The sequence below is a fragment of the Strigops habroptila genome, chromosome 4, assembly GCF_004027225.2.
Source record: "Strigops habroptila isolate Jane chromosome 4, bStrHab1.2.pri, whole genome shotgun sequence".
Classification (NCBI taxonomy): domain Eukaryota; kingdom Metazoa; phylum Chordata; class Aves; order Psittaciformes; family Psittacidae; genus Strigops; species Strigops habroptila.
In genome coordinates, this window is record NC_046358.1 from 69,163,461 (window position 1) to 69,188,785 (window position 25,325).

The 25,325-nt window shown below is 46.5% G+C and overlaps 1 protein-coding gene across 8 annotated transcripts in view; it reads right to left on the minus strand.

Moving 5' to 3' along the window:
* Nucleotides 1-1,091: 1,091 nt before the first annotated feature.
* The window catches only part of PIGQ (phosphatidylinositol glycan anchor biosynthesis class Q), a 33,851-nt gene continuing 9,617 nt past the window's right edge, over nt 1,092-25,325 (minus strand). For 6 of the 8 annotated variants that reach the window (XM_030482955.1, XM_030482954.1, XM_030482952.1 and 3 more), the window contains 9 exons: nt 24,307-24,438; nt 23,015-23,135; nt 17,081-17,207; nt 15,732-15,885; nt 13,554-13,665; nt 11,161-11,241; nt 9,721-9,835; nt 5,982-6,043; nt 1,758-2,266 (listed from right to left, as the gene is read on the minus strand). In XM_030482955.1, the coding sequence (XP_030338815.1) occupies nt 2,114-2,266; nt 5,982-6,043; nt 9,721-9,835; nt 11,161-11,241; nt 13,554-13,665; nt 15,732-15,885; nt 17,081-17,207; nt 23,015-23,135; nt 24,307-24,438 (1,057 nt within the window). In that variant the 3' untranslated portion in view covers nt 1,758-2,113. Of the gene's footprint in view, nt 2,267-5,981; nt 6,044-9,720; nt 9,836-11,160; nt 11,242-13,483; nt 13,666-15,731; nt 15,886-17,080; nt 17,208-23,014; nt 23,136-24,306; nt 24,439-25,325 lie in introns of all 8 variants that reach the window. The other 2 variants (XR_003990954.1, XM_030482950.1) reach the window with 2 other exon arrangements.

A 25,325-nucleotide genomic window follows, 5' to 3' on the forward strand; every position in this document is an offset into this window, starting at 1 on the left:
CCCTGGCTGTTTTCAATGGTGTGCCCTTCTTTCCTGGATCAGGATAATAGGAGGGGAGATTGAGCTCTTAGGCAGAAGCTCTTCCCTGTGAGGGTGCTGAGGCGCTGGCACAGGTTGCACAGAGAAGCTGTGGCTGCCCCATCCCTGGCAATGTTCAAGGCCAGGTTGGACACAGGGGCTTGGAGCAATCTGCTCTAGTGGAAGGTGTCCTTGCCCGTGGCAGGGGGTTGGAACTGGAGGAGCTTTAAGGTCCCTTCCAACCCAAACCAGCCTGGGATTCTAGGATCCTCTTTAGCAGTGCCCAGGTAATACTGCTCCCTTCATGATGTCCTTAAGAAAACTGTAAGACCTTGGCAGCTCCTGTGTTTGCCTGCTAAGGAATGTCTGGACCAAGCACCTGCCTACAGAGCTTCATTCTCTCCTGATCAAGCTAGACTGAAGAGACAGTGCCGATACCATGACAGGCTTTTAGCAGCTACACACAAACCAAATATATGTGCCCAGGGATGTCTAAAATCAGCGAGGCCATAACCCTTTCCCCTCTGTGACAGCTTCAAGCACATGGATGAGGCATGGGGTTGGGGTAGGAAACTCTCATCCCACCAGTAGAAGTGCTAAGTGGAGGCTCCTAAAGCCCAGGGCACCTTGCTGTGGCTCTTTGCCCTCCTCCACCTACTCACACAGGAATGTACAGGTAGCCTTGTGGGGCTGAGCACTGCAGCCACAGCATATCCTCCTCTTCCTCCTCCATCCTTGGTTCCTCGGGCAGATAGAGGAAAGGGGGCAGGATCCAGCACCCCTCTCACCTGCCAGTTAATGCAGTCATGTCGGTGTGCAAAGCAACAGCAGGTATGGCAATACCAGGAGCTGCAGACCTCCTCCTGCAGAAAGTCTACTTTTGGGTAATGATTGTATGTAAATGTCTACACAACAGTGTACTCAGAGATATCACACTCTCCCAGGACAGGGAATAGAAGACTCCCTTCAAAATGAGCACACAACAAGACCAGGACATGGGAAAGCCAAGCCCAGCTGGACTGTGGAGATAGTATCCAAAGCAGGAAAACTCTCCTAAGAGAAACGTGTCTGTAGTTTCAGGGAAGGAAGTATCTTTAAATGCCTCATATCTGAGATAACTTTAAAAGCTCCTTGACTTGAAAGTGCAAAAGATGAGGCACCACAGGGCGAGGCTCTCACCTGAGAAGCAGGGGATGTTCTGATCCTGTAAGGATGCGCAGCACACGCTTCCCTGAGCTGGTCGTGCTGCTGCTCCAGCAGACCCACCAGCCAGACCTGGGCCCAGCAAATCTGTGTTTGCCTTACACTGCAACCTGGCAGAGCCCAGAGCTCCCAGGTACCACAGCTCACTGCCACATAAAGCCTGCGCAGCCTGGGGGCTGAGGCTGTGTGCTCTGCACTTCTGGTGACAGCTCAGGGCTCAGCTCACCACAAGCCACCATTTGCTTTTGAATAAATGTACATGAGACCATACATGCACAAATGTACCGGAGTCTGTGTTTCTGACCCTCCAGCCCTGCTGTTTCTATGCTTGACAACTCCCCTGGTGCTGCAGAGGGGGTGAATCTAAGCCCACCCAAAAGGAAAAGAATAAATATCTGTGAACCCAGGTAATGCTGCTGTGCAGTTTTCAGTGTGTGACTCTAGAAGCTGATCCTCCATCTTGGGTTTGACCAGCTGGCTTGAAGGCTGGAGAATAAAACGGTCCAAAATTCCTTTTGGCAGAATGCACCTCAGAGTTGTGGCTCTGAACCACCCAAAGGGCTGTTTTAATTTGGCCCCGTGAGCTTACAATGGAAGGATACACACATCATCACCCCGCTTGGGAGGTACATCCTCAATGACACTGAATGCTGGTTCCATGACGGGTTTAACCTTTTGCTTTAAAAATAATCATTACCATATGACATGAACATAGTGTAGGGGAAGAGGAAAGTTGAAAAATAACGTCTAAAAATACCTGCCTTTAGAAATTCAGCCCCTCCAGGTTACCAAAGTCTAATTAAAGGGATGTCACAGTTGCTGGCTCTGAGATGCCTTTGGTCCAAAAGCAATTTGTTCGTTTGACCACGTCTCTCAAGCTCTCTTGCTGTCTTTAGTCCTGCTTCTCTCCTTTGTGTTTCCAAGGGTAGATGAGCTCTCCAAGGAACAGCTTCTTGCAGAGAGATGTCCAGGAGTCCTTGGGGTAACAGCTGTAGGTTGGCAGCCTGTACATCTGTACCACACTGCCATATGACAGAGGGTTGATCTACATGGAGAAGAAAGAGGGGTAGCAGCAGTGAGAATGTGCTGTAGTAAGATACGCAGGCAGCTGAGGAGGGCAAGTGCGACTTTTGTGTAGCACTGGCCTCTTAAAACATCAATACTGCTACTCACAAAGTATAAGAATCCCTCTCTGGCTAGCTAAAGCTGTTTAGCCTTGTACAGCGTCCTGAAACATGAACAAATCGAGCTTGGCAAAGGAGTATTGTTAGAATCATTTTCCAGCAGAGAAGCAGGCATGAGCAGCAGCAGGATTTGGGAGTGACGCTCACTACAGGAGGGAGCAGAACTGTCACTTTTTGAGTGAGGACGTTGCAGGGCATGGAGGGATGAAGACCTCACACCACCACCATCAACACTCCATTGGGGTGCACCACGACTCTTAGGAACTCCTCTAGAACATGCCAGTTAAGCCATAGCTCTTATGAACCTACTGCTTCAATGTGCCCTTGGCCCACAGCTATGCTTTAAGCTACCCCTGGTATCACCATATATCCTCCCCATGGAATGGAGTCTAAGCAGACAGGATCCATACCACAGAATGCCACTTTAAGGCTCCTTGGCTGAGTTCATCTTAAATTTGATGTCAACCACCACCCCAAGAATGACCCCTGTGACCTCTGATTACAGTCACAAAGTTGCTGTATTGACCTTCTGAAGCTGCGGGAGCCAGGCAGACGTGTTAGCTGGACAAGGGGAGACAGAAGCACATCAGACGTGGGAAAACACTCCAGTGAAGCACTTCAGGGTAGTCCAGAGGATTGATCCAGTCTGGCCAACCTCTGATGCATGAAAAGGATGCACAGCAATAGGTTGTCTCCAAAAGAGTAAAGAGATTACATAGAAATGGTGGGTTGCAGAAAACAGCCCATGAGAGATGCCAAAGTGAGACTTGCAGAGCTAGAAGAAGTTTGGACAGGGAGGAGAAATGGAAGGACATCCTCCTATAGTGAAAGGGCCCAGCTATGCTGGACCCAACCAAGCAGCTGTATGAAAGGAGTCTATAATTCATAGTAGAAAATCCAGCCACAAGAAGGAAAGAGAGACAGCAAAACCCAGGGAGACAGTCACTACTTTGGCAATAGCTGAATATTTCTTCTTTCCACTGAAGAACAACCAGTTTCCTGGGAGTTTGCCTGTGCCACCAGCTTGCTCCAGCTCTCTGGTGCTCATGGAACAGGGGAGTGAACTCAGAGAGCCCGCAGAGGCAGAGCTCTGGGAAAGGGTGATTAAGTAAAGATGTCATTAGAACATTATGGATGCCATTATGGGACATTCTGCATCATTCTAACTGACCTCACGCACTGTGGTCATAGAAGGCTACAAAACCAGAAAAAATAGAAAAAGACCAAAGAAACTCGTACCCAAAACAAACAACGGTAAAATCTGAGTAACTATTTCTGCCTGTTTCCTCAGCTGTAGGCAAACCAGGATGTTTGAAGTGCAAACATGCTGGGGGAGGATAGGAACTGCTGCTCTACGAGGGAGATACACAGTGTGTGTTCCTTTGACTATCAGCTACGTGGGCTGGAAGGTTTGGACACACTATTTCTCGTTGAAAACCATCCCAAGGCAGAGGGATGATACTCTTGCCGACGGAACAGTAACAAGAGACAGTTTTATACCCAGCACAATGTATGTCTGTATCCTCCATTATAAATGCAAACAAACAAGCACCACAAAAAGCAACCATTTATTAGCCAAATGGCAATATCAATTCCTTTTATGCCATTTCTGTAGTCCAAAGCTATAATATAACCCTGATATAATAGACATCCTTTGTTCTATAATGGAGCTGTTCCCTTTTCCCTTCCTCTTTCACTTCCAAAGCAATTGCACAAGAACCTATCAGAAGGTGTTACAGATGAATCAAACTCATCATGTCTTCTCACTGGCCTATCAGTTCACTTGAGCCACACTGTCAGACATTCTTCTTCTTGTGCACCAAAATAAATGATTTTAAACACTACTGAGAATACTGAGCTATGGAAGACTTCCTGGAGAAAACGAAGGAGCACTTGGAATGGAAATATCATCCTCTGCCTCAAAACCAGCATTTCTAATTTCTAATCCATTACCAGCACCCAAAGGACAGTTATGAATGTATCAGTCACCTATAGCTTGAATTATTTGGGGCATAGTTCCATGCATACAGCTTTCCTGCCATCAAGCATGGCTCCAGAGAGCCACCATATGGGCAGGGGACAAAGCCACTGCAAAACTTCTAGAGAGGAACATCATCATGTACCAGAAATAAGAATTTTAGCCTATCACTTAAAAATAGGCTCTTTAGATTGTCCTCTCACAAGACCCATGAGAAAGTTCAGCAGGATTTCTGACACAAACCCATTTTTCATTTTCACCAGCACAAAGAGAGAAAATAGTGCCTTTACTGACTCTCTTCTCATTATTATTTGAACAGAAGGCCTAGACAGACATCAACTAAAGCACTTCACCTCTTGAGATGATGACTTATGCTATATTCTAGATAACAAATGGATCTTTCTGCAGTGGTCCAAAGAAAATTCATCATGTTCCTATGACTCACTGGTTCTGCTCTCTAAGCTGTGATCTTTTTCCTCTGGAGAAGCTATCCACCTCATCTCACAAACACACCGATGCCAAATTCTCTGCTCAGCAGCTCCTGTGCCTCATTTTTGGTGTCTGGTTTCCTTTTTCTGGAGTCTTTTGGCCATGGAGGATGGCAGATTTTGGTTCTTACACCCCTACCCTACCTGAAAACAGGAACTGGGAAGACAGCATGCTTGGGAAATGCTCCTTTTGCCCTAGAAGACATCTGTTGAAGGGATTCCCTTTTGAATTGCTGCTAGCTGGTGTGCTGCTTCCATGCTAACCTGACCTCTGCTGAAACAGGGCTGGACCAGGGATGGAAAAAGCAAAAGAACTGGGAACAGTTAATTCCTTCCCACACGCTCCCCAGCATCCAAGAGTTTGTTATAAATTCTATACACCCCTTGCAGGCTCTCCTCCTGGGATGCAAAGAGCAAGAACAGTGACCCTGTGGTACTGTGCAAAGTCAGGAAATGGAACCTCGCAATGAAAGCTTCACTGCTGCCATCACATCATTTCTTTCCTTTAGCATGTCTGATGACAGAGCATGGAAATGGGAGGTTACAAAAGCACAGGTAAGCTTTTCCTATACTCCTTGCCAGAGCAGCTCAGGAGAACAACAGGAGGCCCTCCCCTCTCTTGTCTCACCCAGGCACTCATCCTGCCAGCATCACAGAGCAGCTAAGGCCTTTCAGCACATCTGGAGGGGAAGACCTTTTACTGGTCCTTCATTCTGCATGGCTTAGCTACTGCCTTTTGCTCCTCTCAGTGTTCAGCAATTATTAAGATGAAGCTGCATAGAGCCAGGAAGAAAGGTGATAACAACATGAAGTCTTAATTCCAGCAGTAACAGAGCTCCATGTCGCTCATATCTTTCACATTTCCTTTCACACCATGCAGGACTCTCTAAACTGAGGACTCAAGCAGGATATTAAAAAGAATAGAAAGCAGCAGCCAGTCATTGCAATGTGAGATGTATTTCCATTGTTTCAGCATTTCACAGCTGAAATATTTAAGTGGGGCCTTTCACTGGGGCCAGTTTCAGAACTACTACAGAAGGGAGAAGGACCTTGGGGATGGTCTGAGGGAAGTCTGCAGCAGGGAATGGCACAAGGGCACATGTGGCTTACCTGCATAAGGAGGCGAAGAGGTTTTCCATCCTGCTGCTCAAGGACTCTGAACTTCACACCAGCTGAAATGAAACAAAACAAGGAAACCAATCCATGCTTGGAGAAAAGACCATACCATTTGCTGCTCAGCTTTGCTGGCTGAGCACTGATTTCCTAGAAATGGAGCCTTCAGCCTCTCTTGATTTGTGAACCCTTACACATTTTCAGCAGGAAGCACAGATCCTCTCTACAGTGGTTTTAAGCAAGACAAATGATGTGTTTCTCTTAGCTCCATTAAAAGCAGCTTGAAAACACAGTCCTAAAGCTAGAACAAAGCCTAGAAATCAGACAGCCAGGCCTAGTGATGACGAAGGGACTAGAAAAACCTTTCTCTTTTCCCAAACTTCCATATGAATGGGGACTCCATGTAAACAGGAGGCAGAGAACTCACCTTGAACTTGTGCTTATGTGGATACAGCACATGTGCAAATCTCTCCCTCTTTCAGACTGAGAGAGGAAAGGAATGGCCTAGAGGCATTAAAAACAGCTCAAAGTAATCACTATTAATCCCAGCATTCAGATGTTTTTAACATGCTAACAACTCCATCAACATCACATTTATATTTCCTCTTGGATTTGCTACATTCCCAACACTGTAAAGATAAATAGGAAAGCTTTGGATTCCAGCAGTGACATAGAACACATGAACATTTAATGCAGTGTTTCAAAGGTAACAACTAGGACTAGAGAGGCATTTTGCTCTGCAAGGTCTCAAATCCCTTCACACAAGTAAAACCAATCCATCTTCTGCAAATCTGAACCAGCCAATGTGCCCCCATTATTCCTTTCTACAGGTAAGATGATGAGGCAAGAGTAATGAAGTGACGTGCAGCAGATCAAACAGTGGCTCAGGAGCACACATAGAACAAAACTCTATCTGTGTGAGCCCCATTGCTATAGTATCTGTGTAACTCTTCCATATTCAAACCCCAAACTTCTCATAATTTTCTGCAAGCTTTGAATTAATTAAACCCATATAGTTTACTCCTGGGAGAGAATGCTCTTGTCTAGCAGAGAGATCTGGTTTAAACCCTCTCCCCAGATCATAAAGCCTTTTCTGTATAATACAAGAAGAATTTATCTGCATTCTGCTGCACCATATTGAAACACGGCCTTCCACAGTGGCTTCAGAAAGATGTTTGAGCACCCTGGGTCTCAATAAGCAATGTGCTGGATGATGAAAAGTGTTGAAGATGATTCATTGAGTTTTGGCTAAGAGGAAGTGTCTAATCCATTCCAGCAACTACTCTTCAGGCAGGCAATGCGTCACAGAGAGACAGAAACAAGTGGGCACTGAAGTTTCAGGTCCATCAGAGCAGAAAACCTTGCTTCTGTCATGGCCACACACTTCCCTTCTAGAGCTGCAAGCCAACAATCTCTTAGATTATTTAATTGTTCAAGAGTCTTAAACTTCTAAGAAAATACATGCACAAAAAGGCTACAATTTAGTTTAGAATGACCTGTGGATTACCACAATGCTCAGGAGTCTGCACAGAAAAAGCAGGAAAGCTCAATCTGCTGCAGATCACTCTAGGAGAGAAGAGCCCTAAACTACTCCATGATTGCCATCCAGCTCCAGAGCTCAGCGTTCTGTTTCTTCTGTACACAGGAGAGGTCAGGACATGAACCCATCTGCTTTGTTTCATATGTCAGTGCACTAAAGCAAGCTCACTGCTTGTTTGAACTCCAGTAATCATGGAGACACCACCAGGACAGGTCCTACAGAACCATGACAAAACTTGCCCCAAAATCTGTGATGTGGATATTGGGAAAGAGAAGTACAGAGAAAATGAACTGACCTCTTTGTGATCAAACAGCATGTTGGTAACTTGTGTGTGGGCAGAGTTTGAGACCCCTGAACCTTACTGCTACACCTTACTTCACACTATGAATCAACATCACCGTGTACCCATCCCAGCCAAGGTGGCATCCCTTGAGCTGACACTGGGCAGACAGAACTCTTGCAGAGAGGACATCAGCTTTGATATATGTGCAAAAGGCTTTTTAAAGTCCAAAGTATTTCACTTCACATGTGTGGAAAGAAAGTGTGGATTTTGTTTCTGGCGTGTGGATGGATCATTCACCTATCCTGGCCCAGGCTTCAGCAATGTAATTTTGTCAGTTCAGAAACTGAGCCAAAGAACTTGGAGGCCACATGCCATGACTGAACTGAGCTGAACTTAAACACTGCAGTAACCCCTTGCTGCTTGGAAAAGCTATCCATTCATGTCAGCAGAACCATCTTGACGATGCCTGTAAAATCAGCTGCCGTAACATATGTCAGAGCATGACTGATCCAAGTTCTGAGTTTGAACAGCAAGGCAAAACCTAGGCAGTGAGGACATCAAGTGATGTGCACTCTCTAAAGTCCTCTGAACGTGATTCAACTGCTCCATCTGTTACCACTGCAATGCCATGTTTCTGGGGCAGGAACACAGGCTGCAGACATTCTCAGAGATGCCTCTTCATCCTGCAGTGTTCTCCCTTCAAATGTTTGAGAGGAGCCAACAAATAGCTAACAAAGAAAGTAAGTCAGGCAACAAACTCAACTGAGAAGAGAATCCTTTGTCTGGGTGGAGGCTTACTACCCTGCAGTAGGTAGCTGGCTGATCTAAGACCGATGGGAATATATGGCCTTACATCTCTCAGTGGCAACAAGACTTCCTTCTACACTAAAACCTGCTGTTTAATGAGACAGTTGTCTTCAGCAGCATCTCCTGTTCTCCAAAGATAGCCCTGAAGGGTTAAGAAGTTTCTGCCAGTAAATTCATAGGAACCTGCTGAAGGCACACATGGAAAAGCAACAGAGCTGGTAACATGGCTCAGCTATTCCTTCCCAAAATCAAGCCTGGCACCTCTCTGACTAGTCTGGATTTAGTGAAGATCAAGCTCTCACATTTTAAATTCTTGCTTCATGCTCTTTAAATGGATATGAGATAATAATATAGTGCTTGATTTTCACTAGATTAACCAGTTAAACCCATTCAAAAAGGACCCTTTACTCTGGTGCCAACCATGGTTGATGGTTACAAAGTGGCAAAAAAATTACTAGTTTCAAAATGGTGACAGATTAGAATCAAAAAGAGAACAATTATCTAAAATCTGTGCAGAGTTCTGAAGTTAATCCAACCCCCCAGCTCAGGACTTCTGTTAGTCAAGTCAGCACAGAGCTGAAGCTATTCCACTGATTCACAGCCACTGTAGATACAGCCCTTTGAAACAGATTTTGTAATTTGGCTTGTTTCAGAGCCCAAACCCCAAGATGAACAGCATGTTTAACCTCAGAACTTTTACCTGACCTGCTACTCTAGAACTGAATCAAAAGATGAACACATTTATACAGTGCTTGTTTGATGTCACTTTTGGCTGCCACGGGCTTTGTAAAGATGCTCCAGATTCTGCTTCAGCATCACATTTCTTGCCACTGACACCCTCATCCTGCTCCTTGCAGGAATTGTTAACAGTATGGACAACTGCCTGACTGGTCTAGTGGAAGGAGTCCCTGGCCATGGCATGGGGTTGGAACTGGATGAGCTTTAAGGTCCATTCCAACTCAAACCAGTCTGTGATTCTGACTTGATCCTTGGGTTCTTTCCTGCCCCTCCTGCATCTTTCTAATCAGAAGCTACCCACTGCATCAAAATTAAGTGCATAATGCAAAACCCTTGAAGTTCTGCACGTGCAGTACTGAAGGACTTACCGGCGAGTCTGTAGGATCTGCAGAGCCGAAGGAGGATTGAATAAAGAGGCAGAGAGTCAATCAGGTCCATCAGCAAGTGTATGAGGCCTTGCACAATCACCACGAGCAAACGGAGCTACAGAGAAACAGTTTAGTAAGAAACTCTGGGAGAAACAGGAGATGAAGCAGTTGCAAATTGGATGCTGGAGAGGGACTCTTCATCAGGGACTATAGCGATAGGACAAGGGGTGATGGGTTTGAACTTAAACAGGGGAAGTTCAGGTTAGAGATAAGGAAGAAGCTCTTCCCTGTGAGGGTGCTGAGGCGCTGGCACAGGTTGCCCAGAGAAGCTGTGGCTGCCCCATCCCTGGCAGTGTTCAAGGCCAGGTTGGACACAGGGTCTTGGAGCAACCTGCTCTAGTGAAAGGTGTCCCTGCCCATGGCAGAGGGTTGGAACTGGAGGAGCTTTAAGTTCCCTTCCCACCCAAACCATTCTATGATTTTATGAAATTCACAAGCTGATGGGCAATCTGACATTGTTGAGTGCTAAGCTAAATGTTCTGTGCTAAGCAAAAGCCTCCCTAAGTGGGTCTGATGTCTGGAAGGGCAGCCAGGCCCTGCACAAGGTTCTTTGACAACCTTAGCTGAAGGGTGTAACTGGAATGAAGCTCTTATGGCTGCAGAGGCTGTGACTTGCAAGGACATGAGAGCTAATCCGCTTCCAAAGGTCATAGTCTGAAAGGGAGAATTCAGGTTTCCATTACTAGTCACCTCCATCACTGTGTGCCAGTGAATGTAAATTCTCTCTCCAACAGTGAACTGGAGCAGCTTATTTCTGCCTGAAGAAACCCCATGTAGAGCACCTAAGCAAGAGCAGAGCAGCCAGAAATTAGCTTCCTGCTCAGTGTTTTCTGTCTCCCGAGTAAAGCACCTCCTTTTGTCAGACTGCGCTTACTTTTGCTGCCAAGCTCATCTGAAAAGAGAGGGCTCAAAAAAGGCCTTTGAAACCATGTGATGGCCACTGTCTGTGGAAAATTTTGCTCCAGGCAGGCCTCAGAGAGGACTGGTCATACTGGGGGAAGAAGAGAAAACTAAAGAAGCCAAACCCTCTGAGCACAGCCTGGCTGAAAGCATTTAACAGAGGCAGTTAATTCCCTGAAAAAAGAAAGTTATGGATCAAACTAGAGGGGCCATCACACCAGACGTGGGATGGATTAATGACTTCCAAGTGAAAGAACAGCTTGTCCCACTGACCAGGATTTGCTGGGAATTCCCTTTGGAGAAACATAAACATGTATCCTGAATTCCACATGCATGGCCTACATGGGCTGTGCGAGAAGCCGTCCTGGGACACCCAGACTAATTTATATCCTCTTTGTGGATGACAGTAAATGACAAGGAAACCTTTATTTTAAGATCTCAGAAGACAGCATATGATTAGCTTCAAGGGTTAAATCTTACCAGGGTAAACACCAAATAATAAAGTGCAGTTGTAGGCAGGAGGAACAGCAGGATTGTGAACAGCAAAGTGCCAATAAATAACTAGGGGAAAAAAGAAACACAATTATTAGAGAGCAATGGCAAAAGAATATAAAAGAGAAGAATAGGTAACTGTGAGGCAAGGAAAGTTTGCAAGGCTCCTTCATGTGGTTTTTGACTCCCTATGTGAACAATGCTGTTACCTTGAATATTTTCAGTACTCCTTCTCTCACTGGGCCTTTTTAGAAGGCTCCCTATTATAGGAGTATGTTTGGAAAGATAAATAAACTGGATCCTGATTTTTTCCTTTACAGACAATACTCAAGGTTTCCTATTTCAGGCCAGCTTCCTTAGGAAACAAGACTTACATTTGTTCACTCCCTATCCCGTGAGCTTTAGACCCATTGCTTGGTTTTTTCCAGAAAAGTGTGGAAGGGTACAAAGAAGTAGAAATTTGGTAGGGAATTTTGTGGGGAACTGAGACGTATTTTTGTTCCTCCTTGTTTTAGCACAACAGGCACCTGGTGAAAAGCTGACAAAATTTGGTTGATAAATGTTGTCAGCAGCAGGAGTTCTGCCTCTTGCAATGTGGGATACTGGGAGAGAGAAAAAAGCTGGGAGAGAGAAAAAAGCTGGGATGGGGGAAGCAGTATTTTGAAGATGAAGGAGAAAAATCCCTAGGAAAGCAGGTGTCATGAGCTCCACTGCCCACAGAAAGAGTTATTTTTACTCTGGGACAGCCCAGTTGGCAGAAGTCTAATTCCAACTGGGATAAATGCAGATTTATGACAAATAGGTATCTGACTCTTCAGTTTTCAGTCACCGCTTCCCGAACAGAGACCACAGGACCACAGGGCACTGCAACAAACAGATCACGCTCATGGTATATTAGGAAAGAAAATAACCCAGAGAGCCATGTCACAGAGGTGGATCAACATCCCAGCTTCACACACATAACCAGAAACAGATCACAACCCAATCCATTCTCGTCCCAGCAGTCGTTCCTCCTTCCTCTGTCACTCCACTACGGTTGCTTAACATTTCCAAAAGTCTTTTAAGGTCTGCTTTGAATGTCTCTTCCCACCCAGGCCAACGACATCATTCCCACTGGCCTCCAGAGCAGCAGGATGAAGCCTGAAGTGCCAAACCAATTCTCCTCAAACTACACAGGGACCAAGCCCTGATGCAAACTGTGTTCCTGGCACAGTTTGGCTTTTCATAACCAAAGAGACAGAAAATCAGCTCCTCCACTGTGGTCTAAGAAGGCTGAATGGAGCAAGAGGCTCTGGCCCTGGAAGTTACCAAATATTATAGTATTATTTTAGTGATGTTTGCAACTGCTGGCATGGAGCAATTGAGGCTCTGCTGAACTCTTACTTGGCATTTCAGAAATTAAACAGAGCTCACAGCATTTGGCAAAATCCTGCCTCTGCTGCTCAAGTGAGAATGTGTGGGACCAGCTCCAGCACAACGTGAATGGAACGGGGCCTTTGAACAGACACGCTGGCACGTTTGTTACTGTGGCAACACTGCTGGGCTCCACTTGTACACTGCTCCCTCCCAAGAAACTATCCCCTGTTCCCAAGCTGCGAGCATCTGCAGCACCAGGGTGCCTGGAGGTGCTCAGCACTTGCTCGAACTAGGCCCCCTGAACAGGCAGAGCAATGCAGGGCTTGCTGCAGAGCTGCAGAACACAAGCATTTGGTTGAAGCTCTGTGTTCAGCTCTGGGGGCAACAACACAAGAGGGACATAGAGCTGCTGGAGTGAGTCCAGAGGAGGCCACAGAGATGCTTCGAGGGCTGGAGCAGCTCTGCTCTGGAGCTAGGCTGAGAGAGCTGGGCTTGTTCAGCCTGGAGAAGAGAAGGTTCCTTAAGGGGAGACCTTAGAGCAGGTCCCAGTGCCTGAAGGGGCTACAAGAAAGCTGGAGAGGGGCTTTGGACAAGGGCCTGTAGGGACAGGCCAAGGGGGAATGGCTTTAACCTGCCAGAGGGGAGATTGAGATGAGATCTGAGGCAGAAGTTCTTCCCTGTGAGGGTGCTGAGGCGCTGGCACAGGGTGCCCAGAGAAGCTGTGGCTGCCCCATCCCTGGCAGTGTTCAAGGCCAGGCTGGACGGGACTTGGAGCAACCTGCTCTAGTGGAAGGTGTCCCTGCCTGTGGCAGGGGGTTGGAACCGGATGAGCTTTAAGGTCCCTTCCAACCCAAACCAGTCTGGGATTCTATGAAGATCCAGAGATGCAGAATGCTGGGGGATGTGCTTGTTCTGGGCATCACGAAGCCTCCTGTGGCTCCTGTCTCACCATTACCCGAGGTAGGATAGGATTGTACTACCCGTGGGCAGCATCCTGCCGCAAGCCCCTGGTGCTGCAGCACTACCTGGTCCAAGTCGTAGGAGCAGGAATCCACCCGCTGCCGAAGGACGTTCCACTTCTTCCCACGGAACAAGCGCCAGAGCGACGACAGGCCGTAAATCTTCAGGCAGTAGAGCCTGAGCAAAGAGAAGATGGTAAGCGTCAGAGCTGAGAGCTCCTGAGCTTCCACACAAACCAGCTCTCATCACTGCACCCAATGCCCACCCGCTTACTAGTGCTGCAGAACTTGGAGCAGTAAAAGAAATCATGCCAAGAATGATGCACATCAAATACTAATGACTCGGTCAACTCTGTTTTGCTGCCCCCGGCACGGGCAGAGCAGGCTACTGCAGACAGCTCTGGACCAGTGGAGGGCAATGGCCATGCCATGCCCCAGGCTGCAGCAAGGCTCTCCCCAGCACGGCCCTACAAGCAGCAGCAATCACCAGCCCCGTGCCACCACCTCCCCGCAGCAAAGGAAGCAGCTGCTTATTCCCCCGAGCTCACCTCTGTCTCTGCAGTTTAGATCTGCCCTGTTCCTTTTGCTTCACAACCCTGCCACGGCAGGAGTGGCCAAGGTCTTACTCCACACTTGAGTCAACCCAATTCAATTTTGCATCCTCAGCACTGAGGACTGGAGCCCCTGCACGTTATTTAGTAAACTACAGCTTCAAACATCCTTAAGGGTGGGAAAAGATGAGCTAAATGATGCTCCAAGGGCTGCAGCAGCTCTGCTCTGGAGCGAGGTTGAGAGAGCTGGGCTTGTTCAGCCTGGAGAAGAGAAGGCTCCTTAAGGGGAGACCTTAGAGCAGCTTCCAGGGCCTAAAGGGGCTACAAGAAAGCTGGAGAGGGGCTTTGGACAAGGGCCTGTAGGGACAGGCCAAGGGGGAATGGCTTTAACCTGACAGCGGGAAGATTGATGATCTTAAAGGTCTTTTCCAACCTGTTTGATTCTATGAATCTGTGTGGCAGAACAGAGCCTGAGAAAGCCTGAGCTATTAAAGCCAGACTGGTTAGCCTGGCTAGTTAAGGCACAGAGGCTGCTCAGATTTCAAGGCAGCATTGTGAAAGCAGAGGCAAGGAGTCTTATCCAAGAGAAGAATCTGGTTTGAGGAACAGCTGCTTCAAGGAACTGGCAGGGTGCCCTCAGCCTGGCAAGTACTGCTCTGTGCACTAATCCTCAGACAGGAGAGTGCACAGGACATCTCCAGGTTGCTGGTACACACCTGTCCCATGGTTCTAAGACCACACACTCCCCGATCACCCTGACATGACAAAAAGCAGTGTTCCTGCCTTAGCTTCTGCCCCACCTCCCCTGGCTGCCTGCACGCACATGCCCGCTCTCCTTTCACCGTGTGCTGTGTTTCAGAAGGGGATTTCAGGCTTCACCAGCACCTGAACCAGCAAATTCTTCTGGCAACTGCAGGAACACAAGGTGCTGTGGTGGCTGCGTTGCTGTGGGTGACTGCTGTCCCCTCCTGGCTCCCCATAGCGGGCACCAGGCACAGCATGGGCAGGTTGGTGCAAGATAACAGATAGCTGCTCTGTACTTTAGCCACCAGCCGAGGCGAGTGGACCAGCTCCCTGCTGCTCACAAGAGAAAAGCAATCAGCTAAGAAAATGCTTTTCCTATTTCCACTCTTTGTACAATTAGAAGGAGCAGACAATGACACCTAACCTGCCATCTCTGCTCCATGATGCAGACAAGAGCCTCTGAAGCAAGGCAGGGGCAGGGACTTTGGGGCTTCTCCAGAAGTACAAGGCTTCCCCTCTGCTCCTCCTCTCCTCCAGCTCCCCTAAAAACTACTGAACAGGGTGCAACTGCTACAAGGTTGACTCAAAGGAATGGGTGAACTGTTTTCATGTCCTCTGCCTGGCATGTAGTTTTATTTTTCCAGGTCACTACCACACTAAATAAATATTTAAACACAGAAGAACTGAAAGGTTGCTTGTACTGCTGTGGCCACGTTTCTACATGCATAAAAGAATGCAATAAATTAATTGCTGGCTAAACTCTGAATTCAAGAGAACTGCACTAGGAGTGAATGCTCCACAAATTAAAGACATGGCCTGAGTATTCATAGAACCACAGACTGGTTTGGGTTGGAAGCATCTCCAGGCCTCCTCTGGACTCACTCAAACAGGTCCTTCAGCAGCCCTTCTCTCCAAACAAGCCCAAGATACAGCAGAGAGATCACCTCACCTGGCTCCATAGACATAGAAGCAGTAGATGTGGAAGGTCAGAAGTGCAATGATGTCAGAGAGGATGCAGAGAGCCACGGTCAGGCCCAGACAAGCCGACAGACCCACATACCAGAGGATCATCTCAATGAATGGGGACATCAGGTGTATGTAGCCTAGTGGACATTGCAGAGTGTCAGTGTTGGACTGAGACAACTTCCTGTTAACACTCTCAAAAGACTCTTTCCCAGCCCTAGAACATTGCTTCACAAATCATAGCCATGAAAATGTGGAAGTAAAACTGGCGAACTTCTTTAGATCATAGCCACAGCTTCTCTGAGCAACCTGTGCCAGCGCCTCAGCACCCTCACAGGGAAGAACTTCTGCCTAAGAGCTCATCTCAGTCTCCCCTCTGGCAGGTTAAAGCCATTCCCCCTTGTCCTGTCACTACAGGCCCTTCTAAAAAGCCCATCCCCATATTTCTTGTAGGTCCATCTTCTGTTTAGGAGGGCCAACAAAACCTCTCTTTCACCCCAGGTTTGTGTCCAGGGGGCAGCTCTGTGAGGAAGGGGAGGACACACTTAGCTTGAACAGAGCAGCCACCTTGCTCCACATGTGATTTACTTTACTAGATTTGTGTCCAGGTTCCTAATTACATTTTTAACTGCACACATCAACATTTCCTGCAACCATCCCCCTCCTTTTGCTATTCCCACACAAGCCACCCACTATGGCTTTTGTCAAGTAAACCAGCGCAGAGGCACAGCCTCTTTCATCACTGAAGTGGAGCAAAGTCATAGAAACAAGACCATACCTGATTGGTGAGCAATGTAAATCAGTAAAATAACTGAGGCGTACATGCCCATCATGATGTACTCCTTCATCAAGAGATTTATCAAGGAGAACGGGGTGTGTTATTTCAAGGAGAGACTTGAAATAAGAAAACTGCACTAAGCTGAAGGCAGCACAAACGTTGGTGTGTGCATCCTGGGAGCACACTTCTCATCCTAGCCCTATTGGCTGCCTCTTACATGGCAGAGACCACAAAAGCCTACATAAAACTGAAAGCCTTCCCTGGACACTCACCACTGATGGCACAGAGAAGCAAGCTCCATTGTGAGGTGCACTTCTTGCAAAGCATCAATACAAGCTTTACGTTGTAAATCATCAATACAATACTTTACTTAATATGCATGACTTCCTTGTGTGGGAATCCAACCTTGGCTTGAGTTTCCACAGCAGGAAGACTCACAGACAAGTCTGTACTTGCAGCAGTGCATTTTGATTCATTATTCACCTCTAGACAAACATTAAACACTCGGGAGGGAAGAGATGAAAAGAGAGGCTGAAAAGTTAAACAACTGCACTTACTTATCCAAAGATGGATGTGGTAAAGGAAGAAGCGTCCCAAAACCTGATCCAAAGCTCGGTTCATTTTCAGTCCAGCTGGAGCTCCCATTAGCCACTGAAGCAGGTCCTGGAGCTCTTCAGCTACGTGCTACAAACACATAAAAGGAAGGCACTGAGATAAAAGACTGCTGCTGCACTGAACATGTCCAATGCACTGCACATGCTACCCCCCCAAAGCGTTCTTACTACACCCTTCAAGCCAATGGGAATAAAAGGCCAAACAACTACTTTACAGACAACTAGTTAAATCAGGAATGCACTTTTATTGCTTGTTTACTGAATCCAAAGTAACAGCAGAGAGGAAGCTGAACTGCTTAAATGGTCTCAGTGCTGCGAATATGAACCTAGTGTTAGTTTATGGCCATCTCTGGTAGGTGGCCAGTAGGATTTCTTGGTCTAATGAGAGTTCTTGAAGTAGATGGCAAAAGCTGGTGCACAAATTGAGTTCTTTGGAGAGTCAACTGAAAAGTCAGAACTGAGCAAGTAACCTATGGGGCAGGCTGTCAGGATTTTAAAAGTGGGAAGATGGCAATGCACTCGTGGGCAAAAAAAAAGTGATTTTTTACAAATAGAATCCCAGACTGGTTTGGGTTGGAAGGGACCTTAAAGCTCACCCAGTTCCAATCCCCTGCCATGCACAGGGACACCTTCCACTAGAGAAGGTTGCTCCAAGCCCCTCTGTCCAACCTGGCCTTGAACACTGCCAGGGATGGGGCAGCCACAGCTTCTCTGGGCAACCTGTGCCAGCGCCTCAGCACCCTCACAGGGAAGAGCTTCTGCCTAAGAGCTCATCTCAATCTCCCCTCTGGCACGTTAAAGCCACTTCCCCTTGTCCTATTATAATTCTGTGTTTACAGCAGTGTAGAAAACACTACACAAATGTATTTAATACGTAAACAAACTTTCTCAACACCCTGTTTTGTCCTGAGCAAGATTAACCATGCTGTATAGCACTCCTCTTGCCTACCACTGCCCTGTCTCTTTATGGAGAGATACCCATGGCATTCCAGTAAGGAAAAGCCCCTCTGAATCACTGAGAAAAAGGCCTTATTTTCCTTATAAACCTCCATCTCTCATTTGGGGGTGAAAATAGCTCATCTCCAAATCACTGTGGGCTTAGACTCACAATTTCTGGTGATTCAATCCAGGCTGATGTATTTGCTGATTTTCTCTTTCCATCCCACTCCTATGCTGGAGGTCCCCCTTGCAGTGGACAGGGCAGAAGATGTGGTAGCTCTGCTCCTTGGTAGTTTGCACCTGACCTACTCACCTAAGCTGAAACCAGTGGCAAAGTCCATTGACCACTGAGGTAGCTGAGAGTGGGAACCTCCAGCAAACAGTTGGGGAACATTCCTGGGAGAAGTGCCCTCTCCTACTGTCCCACATTAACAGAGATTGTGAGTAAAAGCTTCAACCTCTGAAAATCCCACTTGTGCTCAAGCCCATGCATATGAATTGCATGCACATCATGCACGTGTAGGAGAATCATGGCATGCTACCTAAAGCTGATGCACTGTAGCCTACTTTCCCCATCATTCACATGGATAATTTCCTTAAGGGGAAATCAGTTCCAAGGAATGAATCCATTTTATGTATTAACCAACAAGATCCTTACAAAATGAGTTTGTAAGTATTTACTTTTAGTGAATTGGGAAAATCAAGGGCTCCACTTCAATGTTTCCAACAGGATTGCCTTTTGACTCCATTCATTATCCCATTGTCTCACTGCAAGCCAGAACTGATCTGAACCCCTGTATCTCACCTCTGTGGCTGAGAAGTGTGAGCTGCTTTATAAATAGACTGGTTTTAATATTTAACATGTTGGACTGGTAACTTAGAAAAAGCATTTGGGGATTTTAATGAAATATTTAAATGCTTTAAAGCAGCAAGGCTGGGCTTCAGCACTGAGTGCTTCTGGAGCTGCCAGTCCCAGAGGTGCTACTGAATCCTGACAGGGACACAGCTCGGGAAGGCGCCCTGGCTTGCTCTTGTTTAGAGCAAGGCACTTCAAAACAGAGTCCAAAGGCATAACTTTGCAGGCTGTTTTCCTGCCAGATATTTTAGAACTGATCAATAGCAAGCAGAATCAGGAAAGGTGACTGGGAGCCTAGTTCTCCTGTTGCAGTCATGACCATGGAGCCAGTATTAATAAATAAGATGCAGTGAACTGGAAGCGTTTCATAAAGGGGTGTAGGGACATTACCAAACTGGAGACTAAAGCTAACAGATGAGATGACTGTCATCCTCTTCTGTCTAGTCTCCATACGCAGGGGGTCTAATGCTGATGGGACATGGACGGAGAAGGACACAGTGCATTGTAAATGGGATATAGGTGGGAATAGGAACTTACTACATTAAATTACCTCTAAGCCCCAGCAACATTCTTGGAGACAGGATCTGTGATAAATATTTAACTGTTTCAAAGAGATTCAGCTTAAGAGAAAGAGACATCAGCAAGGATAAAAGAGGTGAAGAAGATCATAGAATCATAGAATCCCAGACTGGTTTGGGTTGGAAGGGACATTAAAGCTCATCCAGTTCCAACCCCCTGCCACGGGCAGGGACACCTTCCACTAGAGCAGGTTGCTCCAAGCCCCTGTGTCCAACCTGGCCTTGAACACTGCCAGGGATGGGGCAGCCACAGCTTCTCTGGGCAACCTGTGCCAGCACCTCACCTCCCTCACAGGGAAGAACTTCTGCCTAAGAGCTCATCTCAATCTCCCCTCTGGCAGGTTAAAGCCATTCCCCCTTGGCGTGTCCCTGCAGGCCCTTGTCCAAAGCCCCTCTCCAGAGCGATATTTTTTTAATAAGCAGTTCTTCTGAAAACAGACAAATGCAGCATTATGAATCAGGTATGTTTGAAGGAAGACTGTCTTGTGGAAGGCAAAACCAAGGACAACCATTGGAAAGCCTGGTGGGATTGAGAGGAAGGAGGAGGGTAGGAGTTGTGAGGGTACGTACAGAGAGAAGATTATTCACATTTTCCATTCTTGGATTTGAAAGCCTGCTCCAAAAATCAGTCCTTCCTACTGCACACAGCCCCTCGCCAGTGAGTCCCTAGGTGGCTCTGAATCACATCTGCCTCATTTACTGACAAAGGCAACTTGTTATTACAGTCAGCCCAGCACAGCTCATCAAGCTGTGAAAGTGGGAGCTGCACTCAACAGTGCCTTGTGCATCAGGACAATTGCTAAGTGCTGATTTGAGAACCATTGTACCAGGGGATGACGAACGCTGGGTAGGGAACACGGCTTGATCCTCACGTCAGCAGGCTCAGCTTGTGACCCTGGCAGTTGTTGAGAGCCAAAATAGCCTACCTGCATCTGCTTCCTTCCAGAGAGATGTCTGCTAGGAAAAAGAATAAGCACTGCATCCAGTCCCCACACAGCTACCATTCCATTCTGCCCATGTTAAAATCAATCAAACCAGTGAGGTTATACATTATAAAAGCTTAGTTTGTCAATACTAAAATCAATCAAGCCAATAAGGTTAAAATAAGGTTATGTGCCATAACTTTATCATATATAATAATCTTCTTATAATATACATAATGTTCTATTTACTAACAGATACAGAGCTGTAAGGTCAATGCCACCATCAGATCTGGGGCACGTATCAAAAGCAGAATACGAAGGAGCGTTAGGAATGGAAAAGTAACTCATTCCACACACGGGAACGTTTGTGTTACTGAACTTGGCAACACATAAGCACTTGAGAGAGCCCAAGTGACGGGAATAATGCGTAACAGATGGACACTCAGCAGCAAAGAGGAAACCTACTGCTGAATGGCTAAGGGGAGATTTTGCTGTCATCCTGGAAAAGAAGTGGTGCTGGCTTGCACACCACATGCTGAAGTCACTGGGATATTTTGGGATCACTCAGATCTGCATTTTTTTAAGGTCTGCACATAATGCATATAAATCAATGCCCACTAAAGGCAGTAAAAAGACTCCAAACGATTTTATGTCCACAATCTTGAAAGAAAAAATTAAGGCTGGAAAATTAGAAGAGTTGTAAGTGGCCTGAACTGATAAGCTTGGAGAAGCAGAAAGGCACCGACTGACAACCAGGGAGGAGTTAGCACTTCCAGGAAAGCAAGTAAACAGCTCCTGGAGATAGCAAGGGACTGAAGTCTGCATGTGCAGGAGACATGGTGAAAATAACTGACACTATAATGTGTGAGTTGAGTGACAGATGAGCTAAATTCCTGAAAAAGCAGCTCCCACAAGAAAGCCTGTCCAGAAGAGGTGCTGGGATTGGACACACCTTGAGCATGGAGAGCATCCATCTGCCAGAGACAGTGGGCAGATGGAACCCCTCCTGGAGCCACCTGTGCAAACAGGAATGTGGCCAAAAGCCACTTCCTCACAGACTTGTTAAGAAATCAGATTTCTGAGAGCTGGGCACTTACAGAGTAAGTTTACTTACACTTACAGAGTAAGTAAGATTACAGAGTAATCCCACAGGGAGAGCTCTAGAGAACTCAGACTTCTCCTGTTGAAATATCTGTAGGGGAACAGACTTCGGAATATGCCTTAGAAAAATAATTTTAGTGTATAGCTCAAACACAAGAGTAAGTGTATTGCAAGAATTGTGGTCCTTTCTACCCCACCACTGCTGCTGAATAGCAGCAATCCTTGAAACATGCAATCCTTAGAAGCTTGACCAGGAAAGATAACAAAAGGAGCAGTAGTTGTGACCTACAGCTGTGCTGGACACTCCATACACACTTTGTGAAAGCACAGCATGCATGAGAAAGACCAGACCTATGGCTTGTACAATTAAAAGGTTAAGACAAGTAGCTCATCATCAAGGGAAATGTGAGCTCTTCCTCCCCCCCCCCCAAAAAAAGCATAAGTAGGAAAAATAAATTGCTGCTGGAATTCTCTAATCAGAATAAAATCTCTCCCAACCAAGAAGCTGGAGAAAGAGCAAAGAGAGAACGTTCTCCAGCTGCTAGGAATGAACGGATGGAAAGATCCACCTTCTCTCCCAGAAATGAAAGGAAAGTGGGCAGAGAAAGGATTAGGTTGTGCAGCCACATGACAGCGCTCAACACTGGGCTGCACATGTATTCCCAAGACACAGAAGCTCTTACAATGGAGCTGACTTCAGATTAGTGGTCTAGTGCCCAGCCTCTGAAAGTACATTATATGTTCCTTACATCCACTAAACAGATACATTGGAGTACTGCACCTAAAAAGAACCACCAGAAAAGGAGGCTAATGTGAGTCAGATTTGTTCTTCATGAATTTATGCTGATGTGGAGGGATCTTAGTGGGCAAGAGGAGTTATGGTTGAGAAAATCACAGGACACAGCAAGTTTTCCTACTTTACCATCTGCATGCCAGAGCTCTGAGACAGGATTTCAGGTGTTCATACCCCAACTAGCTCATGCCTTTGGATTTCCCCATAAAATTCCTTTCCACGAGCACAGCCGCACTGCTTATCAAGTTTGACTTTTCAGCAGTTTATCAGATTCAACCCAGGTTTCAGCTTTATTCCACCCCCCAACACTCCACATAGCAACAACTTGAGGACACTTCCTGTCGACTCCAGAATAAAAGTGTTCTGGCTCGATAAGCACCCAACCTGCAGCTGCAGAGCTCTGGCCAAGCCCTAATTGTTACTTTAGGAGCTGGAGCAGCCCTGATTAAACATCTAATTACTATTCATTGCACATGCAAAGCAGGGCTGTGTTCCTTCTAAGCAGCCCCAGCAGGCTTGATTTGAAGATTTTACTGTTCTTGCGGAGACATAATTTGCATGACTTCAGACAGGACTCTCTCTGAAACCCTTGGGGGTAAGGCACTGCCTCCTGACCACTACCCCAGGCAGCAAGAGCTGGTCAGTACCCACAGCAGGTCAAAGAGAAATGGCTTTGGCCAGACTTACATCAGCTGCAGGGATGAGAGTGTCAGCAAGGTGACCAATTCGGTTCTTTCTGTACAGCCAGGACATCAGTAGTATCCCCAGAGCCACATCAATCAGCAGAGAGACAAAGATGTTGGCTTTCCTGCATGCAGGATAAAGAGAAATGGTGTTAGAGAAAAACGAAGGAGTGTGTTTCATGTTTCAATGACAATCGTTGGCTTCACTTACACAGCATCTTTAACATCCCAGGGACACCAGGACAATTCACTGAAGGGGCACAGTGTAGAGATCTTCTGACTTTCAGTGGTGTGCTGCTTCACTTCAGTGGCCAAGCATGCAGCCAGTCAGAGCCTGCCACAAACCCCTTCTTAGTAAGGGGAGCAAAGAGTGCGATTGAAGCTACAAAGAAGAATGTCACAGAAAGCGTGTATATACATACACATGGCGGGGGATTTACCAATACTAAGGCCACCAGCACTTGGAGTATCCACATGGAGATCCGATGGCCTTCCAAGAGGTATGCTTTAGTGGAACCACTAGTTCATGTAATAAATAGTGTTTCTGGGTACATGCATGTATCCAGGAGGGTTCCTGAACTGCCCCTTTGCTGCTAAAAGGTTCTGAATGAATTCCATGATGTGAGTTATTTGGGAAATCAGCTTAAACAATCACAGTTACTTTTGGCCTTCTAATATGCTGATCTATTTTAAGTGTTCCCTGGGAGTCTATTACTGCAGGATCAGAGAACCCCACAGAACAAGCCTCGCTGTGTAATGGCTGTAGGGCATTCAGTATCTGCCTCAGATCTCTGCCTCTGCCTGTTCCTCGCTGTGCTGTCTGTTTGCTTTTTCTGTTACACTGACTTTGCTACTTCTGCTCTGCAGTTACTGCAAGAAAGATTCCCCAAAAGAGTGGGTGGAAGAGGGCAGCATTTAAACCTTCCTGATCTTATGGGAAGTGCCACTGAATACTGATTGCAGTTTTTGGTTAACAGCAGCACATGTGAAAGCACTGAGCCTGTGGGGGTACCCATAGCAAAGCACTACACATATGGGTGCAGAATAAGCTTTCTGTGGGCAATATCCTAGTTGCCTTTCCCATGCTAGGGAAAAAGGCATATATCTGGTATAATTAATGTAAACAGAGTGCAGAGTAAAGATCTGAAACTAGCAGGGAGTAGAGCAAGGAAGGTGAAATGACCTGGTGCAGTGAGGACTCTGCAGTGCTGTGTGGGCACAGGATCCATGGTTTGGGTTCCCCAGAGGGGACAGTGCTAGAGCAAAGATGTGCATGACTTTCTGCGTACTCCATACCTCATGAGTTGAGTCTGGGTTTGAGCCTTCTTGCTGCTGCTGATGACCTGGAGGTGCTGGAGGCGATGTCCCAGCTGCTCACAAGTTGAGAGTTTGCTCCATAAGAAAGACAAAGGCCAAAACTTGAGTACCCTGCAGAAACACCATGGGAATGTGCTTGCTCTTGCCATACAGCAGGCTGGCCAGCGCGCAAACTCCATGCAATACATGCAGTGTGAAGTTAAGGTTGTGTAACCAGAGACAGTGTCAACATATTACCATTACAGAGTATCAGATGTTAACTGCTCTCTTAAAGGTTAACAGAATTAGGGCAGTTAATTCTTTCCAGACCAAGGCATCTAACATCTAGCAGACAACCCAACCTCTCATTTCCATTCTGTAAACCCACAGGCCTCACTCTTGCACGGAAGCCAAAAGGCAATCCTGATTCCACTCTCTGCTTTGGGATACATCCCTGGGATCACACACTGCTCCGAGTCTCCAGGAGACTGGAGTCAAGGCAGTTGTGTGTACAGCACAACCACCCAACACAGTGTAACTGCTGCACAAACCCCAATCTGGTGTGAGCTTGGTGTAACAAAAGCTGTGTTCCTTCTGCAGTTTCTGTCCCTTTTCCCCTTCTTTTCTTTTTCTTCCACTTGATCCTTTTTTTTCTTTATTACTTCCAAATTCCTTTGTCAGGGTCTTCACTTCTACCTTCTCTCCATTACCTTGCCAGGGGTGACCACCATTATGTAGCTAACACAACATTTAGCATTCAATTAGGTTTCAAAGTTAACATCCACATTAGGCTTGTAAGGGAGGAAACATTCACGTGGCTCTCTTTTTATGACTCAGAAGAAAAGTACTAAATGATGCTCAATTATGTTGGGGAGTTACTTTTATTACCACACAACCTGTAAAGAAAGGAATGATGGTGATTTGTATAATGACACCTCTGGATCAGACTGGTTAAGAAGGCACAGCAGTGGTACGGCAACACAAACCACCATGTTGATTGTGGGGAAGAAATTTGGATG